The 15,959-nt window shown below is 46.7% G+C and overlaps 1 protein-coding gene across 5 annotated transcripts in view; it reads right to left on the bottom strand.

Annotated features, from left to right (window-relative positions):
- Positions 1 to 13,064, bottom strand: part of PNPLA4 (patatin like domain 4, phospholipase and triacylglycerol lipase) — a 43,883-nt gene extending 30,819 nt beyond the window's left edge. For 4 of the 5 annotated variants that reach the window (XR_012800445.1, XM_075594559.1, XM_075594561.1 and 1 more), the window contains exons 1-2: positions 12,940 to 13,064; positions 3,215 to 3,400 (exon numbers count right to left, since the gene is read on the bottom strand). Coding sequence is in view for 4 of the 5 variants with exons in the window: in XM_075594559.1 (XP_075450674.1) it covers positions 3,215 to 3,394 (180 nt within the window). In the remaining variant the exon portion in view is untranslated. The other variant, XM_075594560.1, reaches the window with a different exon arrangement.
- Between the last annotated feature and the right edge of the window lie 2,895 nt (positions 13,065 to 15,959).

Genomic DNA, 15,959 nt, shown 5'->3' with positions numbered 1-15,959 from the left:
GTAGTTCCTGTGTTCCTCCGTCATCGGATCCTTTGCGAAGCTCCGTTACAGGCCCGAGCACTGGAGTGCTCGGCAGGTAACCATCAACAAGTGCACCAACGATCCTACATATATTATTATTACGGGACTAGTGGCTACGCAGTCACACATATCCTCTCCCTTTAAGGGTGCGGGACATATTGTGTGGGGTTATTTGACACGGGGTGGGATCACCCGGTGTAGGTGGGAGCGTCCTGCGAGACGCAGTAGTCAGTGTCTCCTCTAGAGAGGGACACCTGTTGATTTATGAATAAGTACATGCTATGCAGTAAAGCCAGTTCTGTTTTACAACTGTTTGCTTAATGTGATTGTTTCCTGTGAGGGCCTCCTCCCACTCCGTTGGGATCCCTCCCAGGTGGAGGCGTTGCACCACGAGATCGTATTTTATGTATGTACCCCAGGCTCCCCAAGCGGAGGCTTAGGCTCCTGAGAGCCACACAGGTTACACAGCAGGTAGTAGCGTCTGTATTCACAGGGAATACCCATTACATATATAATGTATAACCCTGTTCACCTAATGTACCCATGTATTTGTAACCATCATAACTCTGTGCCCAGGACATACTGAAATATAAGAGAGGTAAGTCTCAATATATTGCTTCCTGGTAAAAAAAATGATAAGGGTAACCCGTCTTCCCCCAACCCAAGGGAGATTTCCTGCGGTTACCTGGTGTTGGTGCTACCTGTCTGGCTCATAGGAGGCTCTGAGCATCCGCCAGTGGTAGTGGAGATTATCAGGACAGGCTTTTGGTGCTTAGTACCTCAAAAGTAAAAGAAATTAGGGCGCAAAAAGTAAGGAGAACACAACCTTTATAGTATAAAAATAAAAGAAACAGTAGTAACATGCACTGGGATAAACAAATGTATAAAATCAGTGTTGCAGTAAAAGAATAATGAAACAAGATAATTGCCTGTGATAGCTGCTGCTGGGACCACGTAAGGAAGCCTGTTCACTGTGTCTTGACCGTCCTTCATGTTGTCTGCGACCACTGTGGGAGGGAGAGACGATGTTTACACTGTGTTGAGCCCCGCGTTGGAGCGCTGGCCCTTTCGGTGGTAGCCTCAGGGGTTCCTTCTCCTGGTAGGGCTGGCGGTGACTGGCGTTTCCCTCTGCGTATAGCGCTCCCGGAAGTGACGTCAGGGGATGCTGGTCCGGCTTCCTGTTCTCAGTGAAGGGAAATTCAAGGTCTGCAGTAGCTGGTCTGTTTGTTGAACGTGGAATGTTCAGCCAGCACGAGCAAGTATCCGCTGCCGAGGTTGTGTAGTCTGACGCTGCTCAGAGATCTCCCGTGAGCACACGGAGCTCTGTCAGCAAACTGAGACCAGCTGCTGCAGACCTTGGATTTCCCTTCACTGAGAACAGGAAGCTGTCACGGCCAGACCAGCATCCCCTGACGTCACTTCCGGGAGCGCTAGACACAGAGGGAAACGCCAGTCACCACCAGCCCTAACAGGAAAAGGAACCCCCTGAGGCTATCACCCAGAGGGCCAGCGCTCCGACGCAGGGCTCAACACAGTGAAAACATCGGCTCTCCCTCCCACAGCGGTCTCAGACGACATCAAGGACGGTCAAGACACAGTGAACAGGCTTCCTTACGTGGTCCCAGCAGCAGCTATCACAGGCAATTATCCTGTTTCATTATTCTTTTACTGCAACACTGATTTTATACATTTGTGTATCCCAGTGCATGTTACTACTGTTGCTTGTATTTGTTTACTATAAAGGTTGTGTTCTCCTTACTTTTTGAGCCCTCATTTCTTTTTCTTTCACTTTTGAGGTTCCATGCAGAGGACTGGTTATCCTACACAGGGGCTGCAATTTACAACCTTGACACCCATCTATGGACTTTGTATGGACTTTTTTGGTTTTGGCAGTTGCCATCACTTCATAATGACTCAGTCTTTTGGCAAGGTGCTACTTAATTCACTTGTTGAATTTCTGCAGACAATCATTGCCTTTTGACTACATCTATCTAACAGTTGTTATTATTAATTATCTGTGCAACCTGTTGTTGATCTAGTGTTTACTGCTACAAGGGATATGCCACATGCACCTGTGGTATATTCACGCTTCTAGCAGCTAAGAGTTAATTGCTCTACTGATCGCATAACATACCCTCCACCTCATTTGTAGGGGCTTCAGGAACAAACCATACACTGGCATTGCAACTTAGCGCACTTTTTTTCTTTTTGCTATTTTTTGGTGCCTAATACCTTCTCTTCTCAGTGCAGCGCCTCCATTCCCATAGGGCCTATCATGGACAGTTGCAGTCCCCTGGGGAAACACTCTCACTCCCTCCCTGAAGAACTGCAGTCTCAGGCAGGAGTACAAAACAGTAACTGGGGTCTTTATTGCTTTACATCAGTACACAGCAACACAATCCATTACAGCATACATCTTCCTCAGCAAGAGACTCACTTCCACTGGACCCTACATAACCCAGCAGATCACCTCGCAGCTTGCTGCTCTCTTTATCCCTGGACTCAACCCCCAGGGCTTGAGGCCCCAAAGGTCTATCCTTGACTCCCATACTCCCTAGTGGAGTATGAGGTAGCTGATCCTACTCCCCTGAGGGAGGGGAAGGAAGGTGAACCAGAGCCCTGGCTCCACACTTCCAACTCTCTCAGAACAGAACTAAATTTAGGCTGCAGCCCCTTTTGTACCCAAGGGGAGGGTCTTATGTCTGAGCCCCTGATAGGGCAGCACCCATGCCTTAGGCCCACCCCCTGTCACTCAAGGAGTTTTTTTTTACTGCAGTAGCAAGGAGCAAAGATTTATCCCTAACACTGTGCCAGTACCAGGGCTTACATGTTAGGTAGGGGAATTAGTAGCCATGGGTATACCGGCTATATAAGTAAATAAATAAAATATCAAGAAATGTGACCAATTGTATTAAACAAATACAGTATTCCTAACCCAAATCTACTGACACCTAAATTATTTTTTCATGTGTACAGAAATAGTAATCATTTAGAAAAGTTTACATATATAATGCAAATTGTGTTTGATTGTTTCTATAATATATCTTCAATCATAAACAGTGAACTGAACAGTAAAAATAAATAAACTGTTTAAATTGCTTGAATGTCATAAGAATTAATATCTAAATTCTGATAGTCTATTCTACTCACAATATGGAATATCCCCAGACTTTCAGTTTACTGTTCTAATTACCTTTATTTTGTCTGGAGCCGTTAAAAGAATGGTGGCAACAAGGGACCCTGCAGAAGCACCAGCAAAGGACTTCACAACATTCAGCATTCTCTGGCCATGTTTTAAAAGAGCAGATGCTGCCCCCAAGTGGTATATTCCGAGAAATCCACATGCAGCAAAAGACACGTTGAAATGTTTCATTCTCTCCTAAACAGAATAACATCAAATCATTAAAATTACATATGTATTTAAAATTTAAAAAAATTTAACGTGATGTTGATAATAATAATAATAATATTTAAAGAAACGTTTATAGGCCAGTCCCTAATACAGCAAATGTTTGGAAATGCACAGTTTCTGCCCCATGGCACCGTTTGCAATAAAATAAATAGTGTTTCAGACCTATCAGGTGGAGACCATTTTTAGTTCAGTTGGGCAAATGTATTCGTCATTATGCATTTTTCATACAAACGTTGTGAGAGTTCACATTACTCAGAAGTTAGCAAAACTGAAATATATTTGTCAGATTGCAAATTTGTGCGACTTTCGCCAGAATTTTCCAAACAAAAAAGGACAGGATGTACTGTAAATGACTATTTGACCTGTGGACGATCTTCAAATTTGCTTCACAAAATGTATTGCAAATTTTTTTTGCCAAATTTAGCCTGATTAGCAAACATCTCTAGTCATGGCCATCAGTGAGATCGGTTAGGATGACAATTAATGGATATCGGGGGTGGGGTTAGTTGCTTCGGTGAGGGTGGTTAGGCTCCAGAGTGGGTAGCGAGAAGGGGGTTAACTCCTTAACTGCTATAGCGGTTAATAACCACTAAGGTGATTAAAAGGTTACAGGTCAGTAGTTCGTATTTTTAATTTTTACTGTTGGTGCCCACTAAAGACAAGGAGGACGAAGGCAGCCTTCATCCTGGCAGGGGGTAAATACAACTTTTACTTACTATATGCTAGCTGGGTAATGTACACTGGCAATCAGTGTGTACATTGGCTAGTGTTCATGTTTGTATTGTATTTTAATGTTTATTGGGGGTAGAGGGGTTGGGTGAAGGGGGTAGTTGCCCCAGGGTGGGTGGCTAGGCCTCTTGGGTGGGTAGTGGGATTAACCCTTTCATTACCACAGCGGTTACTACTACTAAGGTAATGAAGGGGTTACACCTTCCTGCAACCTTCCTGGCAGTCCTAATCACCCATCCCGGGGAAACTACCCGCCCCCTCTACTCCAATATTACCTTAGTGGCTATCCGCTAAGGTAATGAAGATGCTTTTATTTTATTTTAATAACACAGTATTGAAGTAGGGGACCCCCTGCTTCCCGAGTTACAGGCTCTGGTATGGGGTGCCGGTATCTCTGCCATGTTTAAATTCTCCCACGTCACTTGAACGGGACATTTAAACAATGCAGAGATACCGGCACCTATACCGGGTCCTGTACCTCGGAAGACAGGGGGTCCCCGAGACTGAAATTAATGCAGTTCAGCTCCGGAGGCCCCCTGCTTCATTACTGTGATTAAAATAAAAGCAGCACGATCGCCTGCTAGAGGCGCGCAGGGTGAGTGACTGATTCTTTCTTACTCTTACTGCGCGTCTCTTACAGACTGATGCAGTCCGGTAGGATTCACACGGCTGGAGTCCCACCCAGAAGCAGGGACGCCCACTGTGTTAATCCTGATGGGCCATTACCCACTGCTATACACTGCGCCGCGGACGTTCAACTCTTTGCACACTGTGCACCAGTACATGCTGTGCAGCAGCTGATAAATACAAGAAGCTACATCTGTACTGGCCAACATACTGTATGAGAGGTTCATTCAAAGAGATCTGGGGCCTTATTATACATTATATATGCTGAAAAGACAGTTCGGGACTAAAACATCCCAAACAGACACTTAGGCATACACTGAATTGCTCCTTGGAATGAAAATGTGCAAGATTTGAAGGGTTTATGAAGAAAGCAGATGTTTAATTAATAATTTTTCAGTTCAAAATCGCATAAAGAAAAATTTAAAGAGTTGGTCAGTTTATCAGTGTATCAGTGTATTTATATGATGGACTTTTCTTATACTTTTAGCTGGCTAGCAGTGTAATGTACAGAACTCACACTTCATTTTTGCCTATTGTGCCTATTACAACTCAGCTCATTACAAAGGCATAGGAAGTTGGGAGGGATAAGAACACAGACAATGGATGAAACCTGCACACAAACTATACATATACTTGTTGATGAGACACAAATATAGGTTGAACTTGATGGACGTATGTCTTTTTTCAACCTCCTCTAGTATGTCTCTTCATTCAGTAGCTGTGGAGATACAGTACTTATACAAAAAGTAGGGCTGGCTGGGATGTTCGCGGGCTCGGTGCAGGGACATTTGCGGGGGCCTTTAACCTGCGGCATCTCCTTCCTGGTGTCCCATCATCATGGCGCCTAATGGCGTCGCGTTGCAAGGCAGCTTTACATTGTCATGGCAACTCGGCACCACAGGGTATCCCGTTGTCATAGCAACATGATACTGCATGGAGTCGTGATGTCACGTGGCGTACCATTGTCATGGCAACACAACACCAGTTGCCGTCGCGACGCCATGTTGAGGGTCTCTGTGTAAGGAATCCGCTCCACGGTTTACTGGTTACCTTACCTTGCAGACCGGTGCAGTTCTGGAACAGCTTTCCTGAGGTTTGCTGCAGCCTGGATTCACTCAAAGCAATACACACTCCCTATGGTATCTACTGCAGCTGTGCAGCCTTTCATTGCAAACTATACTTGCATTCACTCATTAGGGGCAGGACCTTCACACCCCCGCCGGGGATTGGCCCGCTGGCCTTTAAGTATTGCTTGCCCATAATGCTCCTTGCCGAGCATAGTCCTTTCTGGATGTCAACTGTTTTGCCACAAGCTCTCGCTTGTTCCCCTTTGCTGATACCAGGTCACGTCCTGCGTCCTTCAGCTTCCTTCAAGCCGTTTGTTCTCCTATGCTGATTCCAGGTTTCGTCCTGCATCCTTCAGCTCCCTTCAAGCCGCTTGTTCCCCTGTGCTGAAGCAGAGATTCGTTCCTGCGTCCTTCAGCCTCCTGGATTCCTGCACTAAGTAGTGGTTTCGTCCCTGCGTTCTGCAGTCTCCTGGATTCCTGCACTGAAGCGGAGGTTTCCCTGTATCTACAGCTTCCTGGTTCCTGGGGCCTACTCTTCCCCTAATATAGAGAGGCCGTGTCCTGGTTCCTGCGCTGAAACAGTGGATTCCCTTGCCCGCTCAGGACTTTTGCGCTGTAGCACTGGTGCACCCGTGCAGCAAGACGGTGTGCTATTCTGGTCTGCCTACCATCTCCTGTGACCAGCACCATGGGCCATGGTCGTCGCTCGCGCAAAGGCCAACCCCGCGCTCCTAAGCGGAAGCGGGTTTCTCCTATCTCCTTATTGCCGAACTCTTGCATGAACAATGTTTATCCTGACGTCTCCTGTTCTGACCCTGGCTTGTACAACGACGACGCTGTCTTCTCCAATCCTGATCCTGCGACATATGACTACGAACTGCGCAATCCGGATCAGCCTGCGCGGTCTCAGGTCGGTGCTTTTACAACCCCACCTCAGCCTCGCGGTCCGACCCTGGTTTGTGGCGAGCAGAACCCTGACAGTATGCTCGGCCCTACAAACTCGGACTCCGCTGAGGTGTGGGTTGGTAAGTTTTTTCCTAAAAACCTGTCCCAGCCTGTAGACCAGTCCCAGTTTGAGGATAATTATTTGTGCGATATAATACCTCTGATGGAAGATCCGTTTATGTTGGAGGGCTTGACTCCCTTGCAAAAGAAATGCCGTAATAATCTGGTTTATAAGGCTTACTGCCTCAGAGACTTAAAACAGTATCTGGCCCGTCTTTTGGCCATTATTAACATTGCTTGCTCCCCTGATTCCCCTTTAACTGGGGAGGAGCTGAGTCCTGTGGAACTGGTCAACGCCTGTAGTACACTCAATGCCCTGACTTTATCCTTGGACATTCCTATAGTATTCCCGGAACCTTCCGTCATGGTGGCTCTCGCTCACGAGACGCTGCATGTACTTTCCCGTGCATTGGATGATTGCTTGTTAAAACAGGATCGTCTCTTAGCCGCTCACGCCGTCGTTTGGCGGTATCCCTCGGCTACCAGTCCTGTTGCTAAACCGGGGGACGTATCTCTCTCTCCGGGAGATGACCAAACAGAACTATTACCAATATCTCCCAACGTAGTAACTGCCACAGTCCCAAGCTCTGATTGTATGCCCGGGTTCCCTTACACTAATGATATGTCTACATTAACCCCTGCCGATCAGTCCTGTGAGGTCCCCTTGGAGAACACATATGTGTCACTAACTTACACTAAGGTTCTTGTATCAGAGAATAAGTCCCTTAGTTCTCCTATTTCTAGCTTTGAATCCCTCTCTCTAGGTCTTGAGGGTTTTCCAGCTTTAAACTCTGCTAGACAGTCCTGTGCGCTTTCCCCGTCAGAGAAAGAATCCCTAAGTTCTGTTCCCAGGGTTATTTCTGTATTAACCTCTGTGGGGCAGCTCTCTGAGTTTCCTTTGGTAAATCCCTGTTCTCTGTCAGCCACGGTCACGCCCCTAGCTTCGGACGAGAGATTCCTGCTCTCTTCTAATACAGAGAAAAGGTTACCTATGTATTACTCTCAGGCAATGTCTGCATTAACCCCTGTAAATTCTTGCTGCCTCCAAGTTAATGCCTTCGTTGTAGCCTCAGAGAATGAGTCCACAAGTCAGACAGCAGAGGTTGCATTGAGGGATTCCCATAACCGTACGGAGTCTCTAGATATTCTTTGCTATAAATCCCCTGCTTCAGCTCAAGTTTTCGCAGTTTCGTCTCCGGAGACTTCGGCTAAAGTTCTGGTTCCAGTTAAATGTATTCAGGAGTCAGGTTTTTCCCTAAGCTTAGTCGCAGAGTTCCTTCTCCCGGGTATTTCACTGTACCAGCCTGTCGCCCACATAGCGGTGATCCCTGCTTCAGCGCATAGTTCCCACATTATGGAGTCTGCAGTAAGTTCTGGTTTCCCAGACATCCCTTACCAAATACCTACTTCAGAGACCAGTACAGTTATGATTAACCCCCGTGTACTGTCTGAGTTCTCCTCCTCTTTAAGCTTAGGGTTAAAGGCATACAGTAGTCTGTATGTCTCTCCTGGGGTTCATATTGTGTTCCCAGGAATGTTTGCGGACGCACGGTTTTCTCCCAAAAGTGACGCTTTTTCATATAGATCAGTAAAAAGCTTGCATACTGTTTCCCTTTTCGCGGAATTGTGTCTTACTAGTTTTGAGACTCTGAGAGGTAATGATTCTCCTTCTGATTCTGAGGCTCTTTCTACAAGGAGTATCCTGTCTGGGGGTCCCCCTGATTTCTCTCTCCAGGCTAATTCTCCAGGGATCAGCATATCTGTGGTCACTCCCTTAGTACTGTCTGAGGTCACCATGCATATATTACAAGTCCTGGGGTTTAACTCTGAGCTGTTTAGCTGTCCTGCCTTTGCTGAAACCCAGTCCCTCAGTACTGTGTCTAAATATGCCTCAGCAAACATGGGGTTACTCTGGGAAGAAATTAAAACTCCTGTCTTAAAGGGTATTTTTTCTCACATGTCCAGCAAATCTAGAACCTCAGTAATTGTTTCTAAGTCACTTATCAATACATCTGATTTTTTCTCTAATCAAACCCAGACACCCTCACTATCGGTTAGGAGTCCTGTGATCAGAGATTTTGCACTAGAAAACACACCAATTCATGTTTTTGTCAGGTTAGGTACCCCTGTGGTTAGGGCCATTGCAGTTTCGGAAAAGACTCCTTGTACTCCTAAGGTGCCTGTCATTAAGAGTTTTCATAGTTCATACTTGCTGCTTGTTGATTCTCAGGGCCCGGTCACTGAGGTACAGACTTCAGCTTCTGATGTTAGCTTCCCTCCCACCACTACCCTGGCTCTGCCTTTTTCTCAAGCTACTGATTTGAAGATCCCAAGGACTATTCCTGATTCACTGACAATATTATCTCCCAATGAAGATTTCCCAGTATTGGAGAGCTCTACTGTTGTTTGCTTCTCTGCTCCTGCTAAACCATGGTTTTGTCCCTCGGAATTTTCGGTTGCCCCTGTTATTTCCTCTCAGTTGGAAATACTCTGTACGTATCCCAAGATTTCGGTCCCTATGCCTGGTTTACTGCTTGCCTTGTCACCTTCCATACCAATACCGGGAGATGCTTCTAACCAGCCTATACCCTTACTAACCATTACTTGGGAGCCTTCTAGAGGAAAAATTCCTCGCAAATTCCAACATGCAGTGGTCAGCCAAGACTTTTTCTGTTACAAAGTTTCTCCTGGTGTATTCGATCAACTATCAGGGCCGCTGATCCTAGATTCAGGTTTCTTTATTAAGGACTGGGCTTTCAATGGGGGTTCTTCTACCGTTTTTGCTCTGGAACTCTCTGGTTCTTCACAGCCCTGGATTTCCAAGACATTTTGCGAGGCAAGCCATGTACCAAGGATGTTTCCTCCATCAATCTTATATCCTAGAACTGTACTCACCAAAGAACTGCTCGTTTACGGATGCCCTTTCTACCTAAAGAATTTTAGGAACAACTCAATGTCCCCAAGGCCCATGGATGGTCCTGTCTGGCCACAGTTCTCACCGGGGGGTGGGGGTACACTAAGGACTAATCATGAGTCTCTGGAGTACAACTCTAGCCCCAATCCTAGACGGTTCAGCAACAATTCCCGGGCCTCCAACTCTATGAGTGCTCATGTTCGCCCGGAGGTCTCGCGTGAAGGGGGGGGTACTGTAAGGAATCCGCTCCACGGTTTACTGGTTACCTTACCTTGCAGACCGGTGCAGTTCTGGAACAGCTTTCCTGAGGTTTGCTGCAGCCTGGATTCACTCAAAGCAATACACACTCCCTCTGGTATCTACTGCAGCTGTGCAGCCTTTCATTGCAAACTATACTTGCATTCACTCATTAGGGGCAGGACCTTCACACCCCCGCCGGGGATTGGCCCGCTGGCCTTTAAGTATTGCTTGCCCATAATGCTCCTTGCCGAGCATAGTCCTTTCTGGATGTCAACTGTTTTGCCACAAGCTCTCGCTTGTTCCCCTTTGCTGATACCAGGTCACGTCCTGCGTCCTTCAGCTTCCTTCAAGCCGTTTGTTCTCCTATGCTGATTCCAGGTTTCGTCCTGCATCCTTCAGCTCCCTTCAAGCCGCTTGTTCCCCTGTGCTGAAGCAGAGATTCGTTCCTGCGTCCTTCAGCCTCCTGGATTCCTGCACTAAGTAGTGGTTTCGTCCCTGCGTTCTGCAGTCTCCTGGATTCCTGCACTGAAGCGGAGGTTTCCCTGTATCTACAGCTTCCTGGTTCCTGGGGCCTACTCTTCCCCTAATATAGAGAGGCCGTGTCCTGGTTCCTGCGCTGAAACAGTGGATTCCCTTGCCCGCTCAGGACTTTTGCGCTGTAGCACTGGTGCACCCGTGCAGCAAGACGGTGTGCTATTCTGGTCTGCCTACCATCTCCTGTGACCAGCACCATGGGCCATGGTCGTCGCTCGCGCAAAGGCCAACCCCGCGCTCCTAAGCGGAAGCGGGTTTCTCCTATCTCCTTATTGCCGAACTCTTGCATGAACAATGTTTATCCTGACGTCTCCTGTTCTGACCCTGGCTTGTACAACGACGACGCTGTCTTCTCCAATCCTGATCCTGCGACATATGACTACGAACTGCGCAATCCGGATCAGCCTGCGCGGTCTCAGGTCGGTGCTTTTACAACCCCACCTCAGCCTCGCTGTCCGACCCTGGTTTGTGGCGAGCAGAACCCTGACACTCTGCAGGAGAAGATGCTGACAGAGAAGGTAAGACTGTTACAGAGGCTCTCCCCCGGCAATCAGTTTAAATGTTGTGGGGAAGAGCGCAGTGCCTCTGTAACAGTTGGGCTCAGTGTGACTGCACTGACAGCACCGCCATTACGCCGGCCCTGAGAAAGATATATATACATTTACCTGTCAAAGGCACTTTTTCTGTAAATTGCGAATAGCGCAGATCAAGCACTATTGCACAAAAAAAAACATTAGCGTTAATGGGGCTTTCTTTTCGATAGCCCTGGATCTGCACTATTTGCACTTTACAGAATATACTTTTGTTCCAAAGTAACTATTTACCAGGCAATCGGCTATACAGTATAACCTCCTCCCTCTCCCTTATTTAGACGGCAATGATTTCCTCCCAGATAATAAGAACTCAAGCAGTGCTGGTAATGTAAGGGTTAGGCTAGTATATTACGGTTGGGATGATGGATAGGCTAAACAAGTCCATTATTTATCCTGCTGCCTGTTAAATGAGCCTGAGCAAGTCTCATATTTATCTGGCTCTACCAGGTGCATAACCTCTACTTTTATCTGTAAACATATTGTAATAGCAAATACAGTATATAAAATCACAATAGTTCGCTCTGCATACACTTATTTATCTTTATTGTGCCTCTTACGCCTGACAATTATTTTGCAAATATTAAGTGTACAAATGCTACTGTTTCTATATATGGGTGAAGGAGTGGCTCAGTGAATAACAGCACTGACTGGCACTGAGTTAGATCCTTGTGACCTTGGGCAAGTCACTTTATCTCCCTGTGCCTCTGTCAACAAAAAACAATAGATTGTAAGCTCCACGGGGCAGGGACTGTGTCTGCAAAATGTATCTGTAAAGCGCCATGTAAAAAAGTAGCAGCGCTATACAAGAACAAACAATTATTATTATCGAGGTTACCATATACCAAATAGTACTTCAAGCAAAAAAAAACCTGACAAATTATTTGAAGGAAGAACAAAAAAAAAACCAATTGATGCAATGTGGTGCTATATAGAAATGTTCCACTAGTGCAAAACAGATGTGATTCTGTTATAAGAAACTGCACCATACATATTAATGAAAAGGCAATGGATTTTTTTGTTGTTGCATCTAATACAAATGTTTGGAGCATACAGCTTTCTCGTTTAACCTTCTGTACCCTGCAACTGCAGCAGACAGCATACTGCTGTGATCCTGTGATCCAGATGCAGCAGGTCTATCACCCAATTATTTACATCTCCAGCGGTTGGCTGGATGGTAGCACTGCAGCCAGATGTTAAATGGGCCACATCTGTAAATGCACAGAACTTCAGTGCTGTAGGACAATGAATAATAAACAAATAAAGACAACTTGAAGTGACTATGTGCATGATAAGTAATTGAATAAATGAATAAAGTAGTCCTAGATAATGTAATCCATGAGTGCAGGAATGTTTTTTTTAGGTGGGGGGGGGGGGGGGGTTGGGGGGCGTTTGCTGTGCATACAAAATTCATTACAATTACCATAATGTAAAAATGTATAAACCCAGGGGCGGGCTGTAGCACCCCCCCCTCCCCCCCCCAGCACCTCTACTTCCAGCCCCCATGATTATATATTTTCAAATGAATGGCTTCATTAAAAAAATAACAATAATCATGTCAATGGATGCCCAGAAATGTCTGCCTGTTTTTTGCCTTGATTGCTACTTTCATCTGTTAGTATAGTATGACAGTTATTCCTCACTGCTTCTAGCCTTGCCAGCACACACACGCTTTCTAGCCCAAAGAAGCATACTTCGCTATTTTACTGCAGCTACATATTATATACAGCATTTCCCATGTCAGAGCTCTGACCTTTTCTTTCTACTGTAGAAGCCAGGAAAGATTTTTTTTTTGCTTACCTTTCTATGTCATCAGCCAATAACAGAGAGCGTAGTAACAGCCAATGACCGCGGAAGTTGCATATTCTACTGCTCACATAAACATAGTGAGATGGTAGATCGGCAGGGGATGGGGTGTTGCAATTGGTTACTTGAGTCAGAAACATTAAAAAGATTGGTTGAGCCTAATCTCAAATCCTCACACCCCCTCCCCTTCCTCCTGTATCCCTGCAGAGAGAAAGAAGGGGGATGTATACTTGTGTGTATGTATGTATGTATATTGATATGTGTGTGTGTGTGTGTGTGTGTGTGTGTGTGTGTGTGTGTGTGTGTGTGTGTGTGTGTGTGTGTGTGTGTGTGTGTGTGTGTGTGTGTGTGTGTGTGTGTGTGTGTGTGTGTGTATACATTACTGTATGTATTCAAAATACAAGCAATATGAAAAGAAATCTAACCTGTAGTACAGTATATATACCCCATAGTGCATAGCAAATGAAAATATAATTTCTGAACACATTCACGTCTCAGACAGGTCTGTAACCCTGCCTTTCCCCATGATCTCTTAGCATGCAATACTTCCACTGCAGCCATGGATTCTGGGTAATGACATGCAGATGAGCACACAGTGTCACATTTTACTCTCACACACACACACTCTGTCTCACACACTGACACTCACACTCACACATTCTCACTCTCACACACTCACACTCTGACACACTCATACTCACTCACACTGTCTCACTCACACACACTGTCTCGCACACTCACACTCACGCACTCTGTCTCACTCACCCTCTCTCACTCACACACTGTCTCACACACACGCACGGTAGGGGGGCCTCCACACACGAGGGGGGGTCACCGAACAATGGGGGTGGGGGGGTCTACGCATGGCAGGAAGGCAGGGAATGGAGGCATAGGAAGAGAGGCGAGGCATGGCAGGGAGGCAGGGAATGGAGGCGAGGCATGGCAGTGAGGCAGGGAATGGAAGCAGGGAATAGAGGCATAGTAAGAGGGGAAGGGAATGGAGGCATGGGGCTCACCCTCTTGCTCCTTGTAGTAGGATCCAAAGGGAGGGGCCAACTTCACAGCACAGGCTCACATAGATCCTGGCTGCCCGCCAAAAAAAATCTAGCAAGTCACGTCAGTCCAATCGGGTAGGGGGATTTTTTTTTGTTTGTTTCGGCGCGAGCAGGGGAATTAATTGAAAACCGCTTGGCAGGTCGTCAGCGGTCAATATCCTGTCGCACCAGATTTGTCGACTATCGACTAATATATATATATATATATATATATATATATATATATATATATATGTAACCCTTATTCCCCCCCCCCAGACTCATCGGTGGTGTCTAGGGTGCGTGAGGGCAGATTACATGCGTCGTGGTGGTGCATACCTGTGAGGAACAGGAGGACCTGAGCTTCCCGCGATGTTATTGGGGAGCCAGGGCCAGGCTTCTGGGGTGGTAGCCTCCATGATCTCTTAGTGGTGCAGCGCCTCCATCTTCTATATTCCCAGGAATATGGGACAGGACCTATATAGAAGAACCCCCTCGGTCCCAGGGTAATAGCTTCCAACTCACACACAGTCTTTGGTACAAAAGGATAGTCTCTTTATTGGCAGATCAGCGACTCCCAAATGTGGTAGCGTCCAGCCGCCACAACAACAACAGCAAAGCCTTGTTAAATACTCCGTTCTCCTCCCTTACAGATATTTCCTCCTCTCCTTCCCTCCAAGTCTCGCCTCCAACAGGATGTCTGGGCTGGGGCTTCAATACCCCGCGGCCCACCTCCGAGGTTATCCTCGCGGTGGGGATTGGATTCTCCCCATTACCCCAGGCAGGGGGGGTGAGGGGCATTGGTCCACCAGGTTTATAATGCTATCAGCTCTACTCAAAGTGGCTGAGTCTCTCCACTCCTATCTCTGCTCCTGCACGGCATGCAAAAGCGAGACCACCTGTCTCCAACTCCTCGGACCGATCAGTAGGACGCACTACTCAGGCAGACCTACAGCGGACTTCTCACTTACAGGAGTTGGCTGCTAAATATAGAGCTAGCCCCACCTCCGTGATGTCAGCAGAACCTCCCCTCTTGCTCACGCCTGCAGCAGAGTCCAGGCCTGCATCTACCACTCAGGGCAGGGCTATGAAGGGGGAAAACCCATGATGATTACTGGTGCCTGATCTTAACTGGACTTACCACAGTAGAAGGAAGATAGGTATAGCCTGTGCTGTTTACAGGGGGCTACATATATAAAATCAGTGAAAAAGAAAACAAAGAAAAAAGCGCCCGATCCTCATGTGATAAAAGATAACAAAAGGTTTAATAAAAAAGACGTTCAGACAAATTCAATCTCATACATTCGCCATAATAATAAAGCGTGGTATGAGATTAGACTCATGCTCCAAAGCAGCTGCAGTGACCACCGTCTGTTTGCTCCGCCGGAACACGTGACCTCTGAGACCTCATTGTCGGTGTATTTGAAGTAAAGTATTTGCTGTTTAACCTCTTGTTGCCTGAACCCTGCTAGCTCCTTGGACTCCGCTTCTCTCTACTCCTGATCCGGCTTGTTCGATGATTCTCCAGTCTCCAGTCTCCAGTCCTGACCTTGGCTAAGTACTCCAACGATCCGACTTTCTCCTATCCTGAACCTGGCTACGTACCCCGGCTATCCGATACTCTCCAATCCTGAACCTGGCTACGCACTACGATGATCCGAAACTCTCCACTCCTGAACTTGGCAAGTACCTTAACCATTCTCCAATCTATAACCCTGACCTGGCTTGAACGACTACTCTACATCCTAGGTGTGCCCGCGTGGCTGTGGGTTCCCTACTTCAGCACCGCAATCACGCTTCGTTTGTGGTGAGCTACGCGTTACACTTGTTTCAAGATTTTATAAGGTCTAATGAATTTGGGCCCGGGTTTGGAGGAAGGTAGTTCCAAGCTGATATTTTTTGTAGCCAGCAAGATCTGATCTCCCACTTGAAATGGAGGTGGTGGCCGTCGAAGTTTATCCGCCTGTGTTTTTTGCTGGA

The sequence above is a fragment of the Ascaphus truei genome, chromosome 3 (assembly GCF_040206685.1).
Source record: "Ascaphus truei isolate aAscTru1 chromosome 3, aAscTru1.hap1, whole genome shotgun sequence".
Classification (NCBI taxonomy): domain Eukaryota; kingdom Metazoa; phylum Chordata; class Amphibia; order Anura; family Ascaphidae; genus Ascaphus; species Ascaphus truei.
This window is presented reverse-complemented; position numbering and strand designations above follow the sequence as displayed.